This window comes from Sitophilus oryzae, unplaced genomic scaffold (assembly GCF_002938485.1).
Source record: "Sitophilus oryzae breed Bouriz unplaced genomic scaffold, Soryzae_2.0 scaffold_1583_pilon_pilon, whole genome shotgun sequence".
In the NCBI taxonomy this organism is placed as follows: domain Eukaryota; kingdom Metazoa; phylum Arthropoda; class Insecta; order Coleoptera; family Curculionidae; genus Sitophilus; species Sitophilus oryzae.
In genome coordinates, this window is record NW_022146262.1 from 516,311 (window position 1) to 529,224 (window position 12,914).

General features: G+C 33.6%; 1 protein-coding gene across 1 annotated transcript; it reads right to left on the reverse strand.

The window, feature by feature from the left end:
• Window positions 1-9,350: 9,350 nt before the first annotated feature.
• Window positions 9,351-12,700, reverse strand: LOC115879675. Its single transcript, XM_030896605.1, has 3 exons — window positions 12,593-12,700; window positions 9,792-10,134; window positions 9,351-9,724 (listed from the first exon to the last, which is right to left on the reverse strand). Exons 1-3 carry the CDS (start codon window positions 12,698-12,700, stop codon window positions 9,351-9,353), a joined length of 825 nt encoding a protein of 274 aa, XP_030752465.1.
• Between the last annotated feature and the right edge of the window lie 214 nt (window positions 12,701-12,914).

A 12,914-nucleotide genomic window follows, 5' to 3' on the forward strand; every position in this document is an offset into this window, starting at 1 on the left:
AAGCAGTTTTTGCTATATTGAAATAAATTACCAAAAATAACATAATTAACATTATATTATAATTTATAATAATCCGTTCTATAATGGCACAATGGGCACAATGGATAAACTTTGAAAATATCCAATAGCAAAAATGTTTTATTTGTAATATAATTTTCATATTTATATTATATTCAGTTCTTTTAAACTACTTATAACTAAATTATAGTTGAAAAATTTCATCAGATACTAAATCATCTTAAAGTAATTTGTAACTACCAAAGCTGGGGCGCCTAATGAGGGGTAAATCCCTAAACGTTTCGCGTCTATTTGTCTGATAGGATTTTTACAAAATGTGTCTAAAACCAGGTGTACCACTGTAAATCCATTACGATTTATCATCCATCATTTGTGCAAAAGACACTGTACATAGTGATCTAATAACAGAGAGCTTCCCGCGTCGGTTGTAAATTGGCCAAGAGAAATTGCAGCACATTATTTTCAATTGATTTCAAATTTTTTATTAGGCTTTCTACTAGAGAAAATGACCTTAAAATTTATCTATCTGTGTTGGAAAAATAAAACGTTGGATCATTAGTGCATGTAGATGTAGATGTAGGTTGTATGGGAGGGGGGGTTGTTAATCACCGCGATCTTAGAGATCTATTTTGTCCCCCTTTCTTGAGTTATAACTCATTATACAGTCCCAGAGCTTTGACAAGGTTTTACAGAAGGTAGATCTCCATCTTCTAAACAGCACGAATGGTTGTCGTCTCGGAGCACTCAGTGTTGAGTGCTCCCTATTTTCCCAACAGAATCTGCATCTTCGAAAGATGCAGAGATTTCTGCTAGTAGGATGCTGGGCTAGGTGCCCATTGTTCCATAAGTAATCATAGGTCTTGCTATCATGATATACATCCTGCGCAAAATAATTAGTTGTTCAACTATTTCCCGCCAGTCTTCTGCAAATCATGAGAATTGTTGTGGCTTTGCTGGTAATATTCTTAATATACCTGTTGCATAGAAGTTTACTGTCCAGGGTTATTCCCAGATATTTGACTTCCTGTGATGGCAGTGTCCTCCCTGGTTTTGGCTGAGTTGATATATCAGCCCGATAGTCCTGTACCGTCTTAATGTATATATTTTTGAGATCTTTTGTGATCCCTCTTAAGAAAGTTGTGAAAAAATTAAATAGCAATTAACATAATCTTAAGGATCCTGAGAAAGCCCATCAGTTATGATAAATTACACTGCCGATGGTACAAATCTAGACCGTAAAGCAAAAGGCGAATAATACGGACATGATAAAACAACACAATTGCTCAATAAGAACAATGGTCTGCTGTTCTTTGTTTACATTTGTTCTATGCAATTGTAAATATTAATGGTCACATCTCGTAACTTGAAGTAATATTGGTTTTCGCTACTTTACATAAGTAAAAACAATATTTATCAACATGTATCTGTCTACACATATCACACCTAAATTTATTAATTCGTTCTATTTACTATAAAGGATACTGTTATACAGGGTGGTCTCATATCATGAGAACCTTTGTGGCTTTTCTGGTAATATTCTTAATATGCCTCTTGCATAGAAGCTTACTGTGCAGGGTTATTCCCAGATATTTCACTTCCTGTGATGGCAGTATTTATTTTCCATTTCAACTTTTTCGGTCTTACCTTTCTGGTGAATGACGCTACCGCGGTTTTGTCTGAGTTGATATCTCAGCCCAACAGTTCTGCACCGTCTTAGTGCATATATGTCAGTTTTAAATTGTAAGACTTTAATAAACTGATGAATATGAATACCATAACTTGGTATAATGATGCTTCTAAAACCAATGCGGGAACAAGGATCGGAGTATTTGGGTCGAGAACTAAATACTCCGAACCAATGGGCACCACCTCTAGCATCCTACAGGCGCAAATCTGCGCTATCGAAAGATGCGTACAACTTATCTTAGATAGGAACTATCGGAAATAAGAAATAGCCATCTTATCTGATAGTTAAGCAGCGTTAAAAGCGATCAACTCAGTATCAATCAATTTAAAATTGGCCAAAGAATGCATAGAGAAGTTGAATAAATTAGGCAAAGAAAACAAAGTCCCCCTACTCTGGGTGCCTGCTTACCAAGGGATAGAAGGCAATGAAAAACCAAATGATCTAGCTAAAAAAGGAGCGAACACTCCACTAACTGAACCAGAACCGTTCTGCTTCCCAAGTGGTAACTAACTGAAGGCGGAACTCAAGAACTTGGAAGACTCCATCCGCAACCTGGAATGGGAATCTTGCAACGGTCTAAGACACTCGAAGAAGTTTCTGAGGGCTTACGACCAAGAAACATCAAAGATCTTCCTGGATTTAAGTAAGAACAATCTTCGGATTGTCACGGGGTTTTTAACAGGACACTGTCTCCTCAATGAACACCTCAGTAGATTGAAACTAAGAAGAAACGGCCAATGCAGATTCTGTGGGGAAAATGGGGAAACACCAGAACACCTCATCACTGGGTGCGCCGAGACGACAACCATTCGTGTCATGAACTTTGGTACGACTGATATTGGAGATGGAGAACTACCCTCTGTAAAACCGTCCCAGATACTGGCTTTTGTCAAAGCCCTGGGATTGTATGATGAGTTATAACTCAAGAAAGGGGGACACAATAGATCTGTAAGGTCGCAGTGATAAACCCCCTTCCCACTCATTCTAAATTCTAAATTCCACATTATCTCTAGTAATCTGCAAATTTATTTTTACCTTACTAATTAAAAGTAGCACAAAAATAACTTTAACGTTAACTAATTCGTATTTTTACATGTTGTAATAAAATTGTGCTACATTTCCCGAGAAATTTGCAATATTACTACAAATAAATATAAATAAAATCGAGAATTAAAGCGGAGATTGAAATAATCTGACAGGAAACATATTTGAAGTAAAACTTAAAATATAAATTAATATCTCTCTGGCCTTACTTTATGAAATAAAATATCTGATTTAGTAAATCATGTTTGAAATTGTTGCGATATATTTGAAATACTGTAACACATTCTGTGTCGAAATTGCATTATACGTAAATTGCAGTTTTTTAGATGGAAATGGGACTTATGATAAAACATGGGTATTTATCTCTCTTATTTCTAAACAAGCTGAACATGAACATATGTCTTAAAGGGAACGTAACAAATTTGCCAAAGGATTTCACGTGACATAAAACACGCATTTACGGGAAACATAAAATTGGTGCCGTGTAACAGGTGCTGGAAATAAAAGAAGGAATAGAAATAAAAAGAATGGCTTAGCTGCAGGAACAATTTGAAATATATTTGACTAAAGTCATTTTGCATCAGAGTGTCTTTTTTATCAAGCATGTAAAAAAATTGAGTAAAGTACTGCGAGCCACTTCCCAGCATTCACCGCCATATATCCAAAATTAATACCAAGGTTTTCCGACAATAAAGCTTCATTCAGAAACTCGCAATTAGTAGTAATAAATTAATAGTTTCAATTAGCGTAGAAGTTTGTTCTTTTAGTTTCAATGTAAGCATTCGGAACGTCAAAATTAGTGGTAGACATTTTCAATTAGTAGAAAAAGTTATCAGGTTTTTATGGCAAATGTGTTTCAAATATTACATACACTCACCGGCACGAAAAACGAGCACCTTAAAATTTTGATGTAATTTAAAGATTTATATATTGTGCATAACTGACAGATGGGAACTTTCATTTTAATTTAGAAAGAGACACTAAAAAGTCAAATAATCTAGCTACAAATTACTTGAAAAATCATCAAAATTAGCCCACCATAACAAACTATATTAAACTTTAAAATAATAAAAATTTTATGGAGCCGGTTGTTCGTGTCGGTATGAGTGTATTTTGAATACGAAAGAGATCTATTTAGTTTTGTTTTTACTAATAACCAAATCCATATCAAATAATTACTCAGAGATATATAGAGAGAAGTAATTCTCTGATAAAATACCTCGACTATGCATTTATACAAATGACATTGGTAGCGGAGTAAATTCATAATAGTAGTTTGAGTTGCTAGTTAGTTGCCCCGAAATTAATGAATGAGTTCGCATTATCAAGACTGCCCTTGGTTATAAATTAGCAGAACTAATTACGCTGTTTTACTTAATGCTATAAATTCAATCGATTATTTTTGCTAAAGAATATTAGTAAATCCTATAATTTATTTCACTCTAAATAGAGGTATAAAAAGATATATTCTCTATTTGTTCACACAACTTTGCGAGGTCGATTACTTAATAGTTTTTACTTTATAATATTGCAAGAAATCATCTTACTGAATCATAAATTCTTCGGGTTCTAAAATTTCAAATGAACAAATTATTAGCTCGTTACGATCATATTTCATCATCTTAATTATGTTATTGCACAGGAACACTAGCGACTCTTCTTCGTCGTCGTAAAATCTGTAAAATTCTTAGGGCTTATTGTAGACAATTCTCTGAAATGGGACATGCATATCGAAACTTTGTCGAAAAAATTGAGCTCTGCCTGTTTTGCGTGAAGATCTGTTTCTAAGGAGCTTAACTTGTCAGTGGCTAGAACTGTTTATTATGCACTTTTTGAGTCGCACCTCAGGTATGCCCTTCCATTCTGGGGTACGTGTTGTGCGACTCAATTTGACCGCATTTTCAAACTCCATAAGAGAGCTGTTCGATATTCACTGGGACTAAACAGCAGAACTCATTGCCAGGACTTTTTTAAAAAATTAAAAATATTAACTCTTCCTTCCTTATTTATATTTGAATCCGTTTGCCTAATACGTAAGAATGTATCAGCTTCTCAAGAAAGGCCATCTCACACTTATCCACTCAGGAACGCGGAGCAAGATCTTTATCTACCTACCCCACGCTCAGAGTTAGTTAAAAGTTCAATATTATACAACTCGAAAAAAATGCACAATCACCTGCCATTTGAAATCAAATCCATAACATCATTTTCTTCATTTCGCAAAGCATTGAACTCTTATTTACTAGACAAGGCTTTCTCGCCGTGAATGAATTATATTTTGATAATCGAATTTGATCTTGTAAACACTGGTCTAATGTTTGCTATTGCTATATTTACCAATGACACCGAAATAAATTTATTCATTTGCTATTTTTACTATAAACTAACTAAATATTTTTGAATATTATTTTTATTTTTTTTTATTCTTTGACATTGTAAACATTTATATAAATGTTTATTTTAAACAATAAGACTGACAATATTATTTGTATGTTTTGTATTATCTTTTGTTTGTTTGTTTGTGTACCTTGTTTGTTTACTTTGTTTGTTTATTTTACCTTTGTCTACAAATTGTAATTGTATTGATTCTATTAGTTGGTGAATACACGAATTGTGCATTCACGAATTAATAGAATACTTAAATGCTCCTGATTTTATCTAGTCTGGTTTTTTATGGGGATATGTTTGACGTTACTTCAACATAGCTGCCTAATTATTCCTACTTTAACAACTAGTTATCATTTTGTGTCAGTTAAAACAAAAAAAATCAGAAATTTGCGGAAAATGCAAACTTATCCTACATCAGAGGGAATTGATATGATTCTATTAGTTGGTGAATACAGTGTGCATTCACGAATTAATAGAATACTTAAATGCTCCTGATTTTATCTAGTCTGGTTTTTTTTATGGGGATATGTTAAAGACAGTGTTTACAAAACTCGACCATCTATTGTCAACAACATGAGACAAATTATTTTAGATGCTTTTCGAGGTAGAACTCCACATATGCCTTTTAAAATGAAAAGATCGTTTTGAAAAGACAATCATTTTATGCAGTTAACAGGAAAGGAAACATTTTGAGCATTTAATTTCATCTAGCTAATTTTTGTCACATAATTATAGGTTTATATCTAGTTTTAATTCTGTAATAATTAAAATATGTTTTAAACGTGTATATTTTTATTACCGTTGAGTATTTACTCTACAATCTCTAATTTTTGTTAAATTAACAAAAGGTATATCACAGCCACCCTAGATTTTTTCAAATAATAAAGATCTACTGACGCAAAATCATAAAAATTAAAATATCTAGGAAAATCTTTGCCTGAGGGGTAGGCAACCTTAATAATATTTTGAAGATATATCAATTCCCCATTGAACACCTGAATAATATACTGGGGGTTCCATTTAAAATAAAGGAGTAACTTGCTTTTAAAAGTGACTAATGTTCCAGTTCCATATTAATTTTGTCTCACCCTGTATAAGTTTTCGGGTCAAATTTCAATTTAGTTTAACATACAATGGTTACTGTAATTAAATATCAGGCTATACAAGGCCAACTAAAATTTAGGTAGGTGTTATCGAAATTAAAATTTACTCTTCATTTTCACAAAATGTAAAATATGTCAAAATTCTTAGATTCTAGGTATATTCTTAGGTGCTTCTTTAATAAAACTCAACTTAATTTTTTTCCTAGAATCCGAAAATCAATTAGTATATAGGGTGTTCCATTAGAAAAAACACAACTTTGATATGTAACTTTTTTTGGGGACAGCCTGTATAATTCTATATATTATTATAAAATGCTTTCAGTTAACCTACATATGCTATGATGCCAAAATTTCATTTCGATATAAACTACCGTTCTCCTTGGAGCTTCCGCGGCGTATGAGAGGTGCCACCCTGTATAGTTAACTCCATGCACATCATATTTTATAGGTACCTTTATTTTTATATAATGGAATAATAATTATAAGGTTAATAAATGCCGGGACGATAAAAAAAAGTCGCGGACTAGACGCAAAAATGCACCTTTTGGTTTCCGATGAGCGTTAAATGTGCATTTAAATGGGCGTATGCAAATTTAAGAGTGTCTATGTGCACGGCGACGGACGGTGTATGAATTTTAAACGTCACGCAGCCCTGCGGTCGTGTACTGTGGAAACAAACAATCATTTTAGTACACACTCTTCTTATTGTACCATTTATGCGGACTGTAACGAAAATAATGTAGGGGTTTTCCGGTCCACTGTCTTTTGTCAAGTTCATTTTTCAAAATGTCAACGTTTTGAAACCGATTTTATATGGCAAACATAATGCGCATTTATATAGTTCAGTTCCTTGCATTGACAGTGGTATTATGATGATTTATTGGATAGGTATAAACTTTGAGAAGGCTTTCAACTCGATATATCCTAAGACAATAATAGAAACTCTATCGAAACAAGGTTTTGATAGGCCTTATACCCAAGTAGCATTTTCACGACTTGCGACCACAGGTTTACTAAAAACAACGTTGGATTAGTTACAAAAAATAGTTAGCTCCGTGCCTTGGGTATTAAAATAAATATAAACATTGTTGTAACGTTGTGCCGACGTTGAACTAGTACTACAACAAAGTAAAAGCTTCTGCGACGTCGAATAAACGTTGTCTTGTAACCTTTTCGCTTAAGTGATCTTTAGGTGATTCGGAAAACGTAGTTACAATGTTGGGCAATAAAGAGTTTTCCGACGCCACTTTCAGGACCTATTCCAACGTTATGTAAACGTCGTCTGTTTTACTAATACCAACGTTGTTTAGATTTGCTTGTTCTTACGTTGGTAGGACGTCGAGCCACTACCTTTTTCAAATTGTATTGAACCCTAACCTTAAATCTTAAATTTTCACTTCATTGTTCTGTTCAGTCTGACAGTTCAGTGCTGTTTTTGTTTTTATAAAAAAAAACTTAATTAAAATGGGACGTAAGAAAGGCACATATAAAACTAAATTTAAATATACATAGACATATTACCAATATTTTATCCACTCTCTCGTTTATTTAGAATATAGAGGGCGGCACAAGCTAGACTCTAGGATGACTAAATTAATCTTGCGAGTAGTATACTACCTGTTAAGGCTGAACTGCGACTTTATTAGTCCAGGTATGCGACTACTCGAACTACTCCATCTTATTCTCCAAAACAACAAAGTGAAAGCCGACATGTTGTTGAATAAGAAAATATTTCGTTCCTAAAATAGCAATTCCCGCTTTTTGAATACATTAACTTGAAATATTTGACCCTAAACAACACGCGGAAAGATTTTTTTTTCGACTGCGAATAAATTATTATTTTACTAAAAAATAAATCAAGAAATTTTTTAAAACTTCTTTAATTTTAAGGCCCATTACTATTTTTCAAAGTAGAAACAATACATTTATCAATTAAGTTGTTTGCGTTTAACTTTTTTGCCTTGGGTAACGAGTTACAGAGTTGGTTAAAGTGTTTCAATAATTATGATCTTCAAACATCCTCCACACTTAAATACTTTTGTTTTGTTTTCCTTTACTGCCATCTGGCATATGTCTCTAACTAAATCATAAAAATAATATTTTTACTATAATTATCCCAATTTAGGATAAAACGCGACTTTAGAAGCCATATTATTATAGTTTTGTATTTCTCTGAATTAGGATTTTAAACAACGTTGCAGTTTGTACTAAATTAGGCTGCAGGCAACGTAGGTAACCAACGTCGTTTCGACCCAAAAATTATTCTCCAAACTAGTGCAGACTAGGGTTGGCACGAGGTTGTGCCGACGTTGCGCCCCGACGTTTGGTCGCGTGACACAACGTTGTCCCGACGTCCAAATGCTGCTTGGGTATAGAAACTCTCGCCAATATATACAAAAAACCAAAGCAAGAGTAATGATGTATAAAACAACCCCAGTGTTCCCAAGTGACAAAGGAGTACGACAGGAGTACAGATGCGATTTCCCCAAAGCTGTTTACAGTAACATTAGAAGAAATCTTGCATCAACTTGACTGGATCAACAAAGGATTAAAAATAGATGGAGAAGAGAATATCTTAACCATCTAAGATTCGATGATGACATAGAGATGATGACATCCTAATTGCCAATAGTCCTAAAAAACTACAAGCACAAATTAATGAACTAAATACAGCCAGCAATAAAGTGGGTCTCAAAATGAATTTAGCAAAAACTAAAGTAATGTACAACGAACTGTTGGAGACTGTGTCCTGTTAAAAACCTCGAGACAGTCCGAAGAGTGTTCTTAGTTAAATCAATGAAAACTTTTGATTTTCTCAGTCGTAAGTTCTGAGAAATTTCTTCGAGTGTCTTAGACCGTTGGAGGCTTCCCATTTCAGATGACGGCTGGAGTTTGGTGTCCATCCCACTTGGCCACTGGTGCCCAGGGTAGGAGGATTTTATTTTATTTGCCTAAAATTAAATCTGCCAACTAAATAATATTTATTTATATATACATATACATGCGGGTGTTTTTACGACTAGTGTCGTTTCCCGGTCCTCGACTTCCATAAATTCCGGTCCAACCAGTCGCCATTTCTGAGGTGTCTTTCAAGCGTGGCTTCCTGTACATCATCCTGCAACAAGGAGCCATGTTCTTGCAGGTCTTCCTCGTTTTCTTTTCTTTACTGGGATCGAGTTCCATACTCTCTTGGGTATTCTTACATCTTCCATTTTTTGAAGGTGGCCAAACCATAGCAATCGCTTGGATTCTATCGTATCCAAGATAGTACCATTTACTTTCATCTCCTCTCTTATACAAACATTTCTTACATGTTCTAGGGGAGATGTTCTGTTGCTACGCTTCCAATAGTCCATTTCAAGTGCAAGTAATCTATCTTTGCTTCTCCTTATAAGTTCCCACGTCTCCATTCCGTAGGTACAAACAGATTCAAAGATAGAGTTATATACCATCTGTTTCGTTCTTCTTGATATTCTAGAAGATTCTAGAAGAGAGTTTAGTTCTCTAATTATTTTTTTCCTGCCCAATTTTATTGGATATGTCCTCATTACTTTTGCCATTTAAGGGAAGAGTAACTCCAAGGTATTTAAATTTGGAGCAGTTTTTTATTGCTTTGCCCATACCATTATCCAAATCACTATGATGTATTCGGTCTTTTTTATATTTACAATCAATCCAAATTGTTCTAACTGTTCCTAAAGCACCCTCAGCATGTAGAGCATCATCTCGATCTCCTGTTATCAAAACCTGGTCATCGGCGAAGAGAAGAGTATAGAGCATAGAATCCCCGATTGGTAGGCCCATTCCACCACATCTTCTTTTCCATTTTTTCAGAGCCTCTTTGACATATATCTTAAAGAGTAGAGGGGCTAAGGAACATCCTGTCTTGAGTCCCTTGGAAACAATTGTAATTAATTATTAATATTTATTTAAAAACTCAAAAATAATTGAAATATTATCAACAAAGAATTATTATACGAACATCTTTACTTATTTATGTAAAGAGTGAAACTTTAATAAAGCAAATTAACAAGTATTTCGACTAGTTCTAATATAATTACTGTTATAAAGCAAATTGCAATACAGAAATCTCTCCAATTTTCTCTTCTCCGAACTCGACAATTAGCTAAATATTAATCTAATATCAAATTACGTACAAGCTTTATCTCGGAATTCTTGTTTGATGTTCTGGGACATTCCAGTTGGAGAAATTACGCTAATTTCTGTTTTAGAGCTTCAATTAATAAACGACAAAAGACCAACTTGAATGCAAATTCCCTTTAGCTAAAGTAAAATTAGTAATGTACAGACATTTAAACAGTGCTTTTGAGGTCATTAAATGTGTAACAAGGAGGTTGGGAATTAATTATAGGGAAATTAATAAAATTTAAAGTAGTACCTATGCCCAAAAAGATTTACTTGTTTTACATCATAGGAGAAAATGATGAAACTAATGAAAAAAGGTATCAATTTTACACAAATATATTAGAACAACAATAACACTGGTCTGCAGAAAATAAAATTTTCTCGAGCATTGGTATCGTTCCTGTTGATTCTTAAACGTAAAATGGTGTCCAGAATCCAAATAATAGCTCCCGCAGTACCCACCATTTTCGGAGGTACACCGTCTTTATTTTTATACTATTTTGATCGCTTTTTGATCATAATAATAACTAGCTTTTACCCACGACTTCGTTCGCATTACATCTCGATCTTTATACGTTATTATGGAATTTTAAAAAATAAAAAAAAATAAAAACCATTTTATATTTTTTCATCCCCTGTATATGACTTTACGACAAACTTTATATACCAAAAGTATAACTTTTGATTACTAATGACTACACTCTTCTGAAATAAACAATCTTAATAATTCTGAAATTATCAAATCGAAGTATTTCAAACAAGTTCAATTTTTGGCTCAAAATAATTTTGAAATTTTCTTTTTTAAACTCTTTTTTCAAATTTTTCTAAATCCTTTCATTGACTGAAACCACCTGAAAATAATGTATGGTTGGATACAGGGTCGATGGCTTTACTGAAAAAGTTGATTGCTTCGTTTAATATATACAGAGGTATCAAAAATTGCTGGTCTATTTTAAATATTTATGTATGCTATAATAAAAAAAAATTGTCAACACCCAGTACATTGATTTTCAGAATTACTTCTTCTGCTCACTTTTAAGCCAGAGAAATAAATTTTACTGAAACATTTGATTGCTTCGTTTAATGTATACAGAGACTACAGAGGTATCAAAAATAATTGCTGGTCTATTTTTAATATTTATTTTACATAAAAACTTTGTTATTTCAAATGCAACACCGTGTATTTTTTAAAATAAATCGAAGCAGATTCAAATGCTCTTTCAAACTATATTAGGGTTTCTTGTACCTATCTAGCTCAGATTTTGAATAAAGAGCAATTTTTCAATAAAATGGAAACCAAGAAAGCCGATGTCGTGATGGCAAGTTTCTAGTGACAGTTAGTAGCTATTTTCAAAATCGAAATTAGTTTATAGACTTTATTTAAATTTATAGCAGCTTACTTTTATTCAATTTACCGACAATAGTTTATACATATTTATTTAATATGTATTTATTATTCTATTAAGAAAAACGAAGAAGTACTTAGGTCTTTGATTTACACTTGTGTGCATAGAAATCGGCCCAAGGCAAACTTTTGAAGTTAACTACATATTTTTTAGAATATATTTGTCAGATTAAGAAAAAATATATACTGTTTGAAAGACAATTTTATATTCTTTGAAAAGAGTTTAGAGATATTAATTTATATTTCGGTTTCTTTCGATTAAAATTATTAAATTATGCATGAAACAAATTATCGTTTTTTATTACTAAGATGTATGCCATTATTTATTTATTTATTGATTGACAATTAACTAAAATAAATTTTCAATAATGGATATGACCCCCTCTTGCTCTTACAACATCTCTCATACAGTTTGGCATAGATTCAATCAAGTTTGATATTATTGCTTGCGGCATGTTAAGCCACTTTTCTTATACTGCAACAATGAGCTCTGGATAGAGCTTGGTTTTAGCTCATCCCATAAATGTTCTTTCGCCTTTAAGTCTGGATTGCATGCTGGCCATTCCATAACCCGAAAACCGACTTCTGAAATGTAATCGTGTACGATTCTTGATGTATGTGCTCTCGCATTGTCATGCATAAAAGTGAATTCGCTTCTAATGTAGTCGACGTAAGGTACCACATGAACTGCTAAAATCTCAATATACCTAGCACCAGTTAAACCTCCTCTCCCGTGCCGCGGGTCGTCCCAACGGATAAAAACTGACATAGAAATTGTACCCCACATCATGCAGAAACCACCTCCATAAGCAATCCGCTCCTCAATGCAGCATTCTGCGAATCGCTCATCTGGCCTCTGGAACACTTTTCTTCTTCGGTCGCTATCATAGAGGCATATCCTGGTCTCATCTGAGAATAAAACACATTCCCATTGTTCTAGTGGCCAATTCAGATTTTCCGTGCAAAAGGCAGGCGTGTTTGACGATGAGCTGGGGTAAGTTTTGGACCAATTGCGGGTGTTTTGGGGGTCATGTTACTTTCCTTCAATCTTCGCCTTACTGTCCTCTGACTAACAGTCACTCCTCGTGTTTCACGGAGCTGTTGTTGCACCTGAATAACATTA

What these genes read in the sequence shown, in the direction of transcription:
- LOC115879675 (XM_030896605.1), bottom strand. Translation starts at nt 12,700, where the DNA reads ATGAGACCAGGATATGCCTCTATGATAGCGACCGAAGAAGAAAAGTGT. An exon ending in GGAGCGGATTGCTTATGGAG is followed by an intron (nt 10,135 to 12,592) that starts GTGGTTTCTGCA and finishes ATTGTTTCCAAG; the next exon opens with GGACTCAAGACAGGATGTTC. An exon ending in TCTTCCCTTAAATGGCAAAA is followed by an intron (nt 9,725 to 9,791) that starts GTAATGAGGACA and finishes ACTCTCTTCTAG; the next exon opens with AATCTTCTAGAATATCAAGA.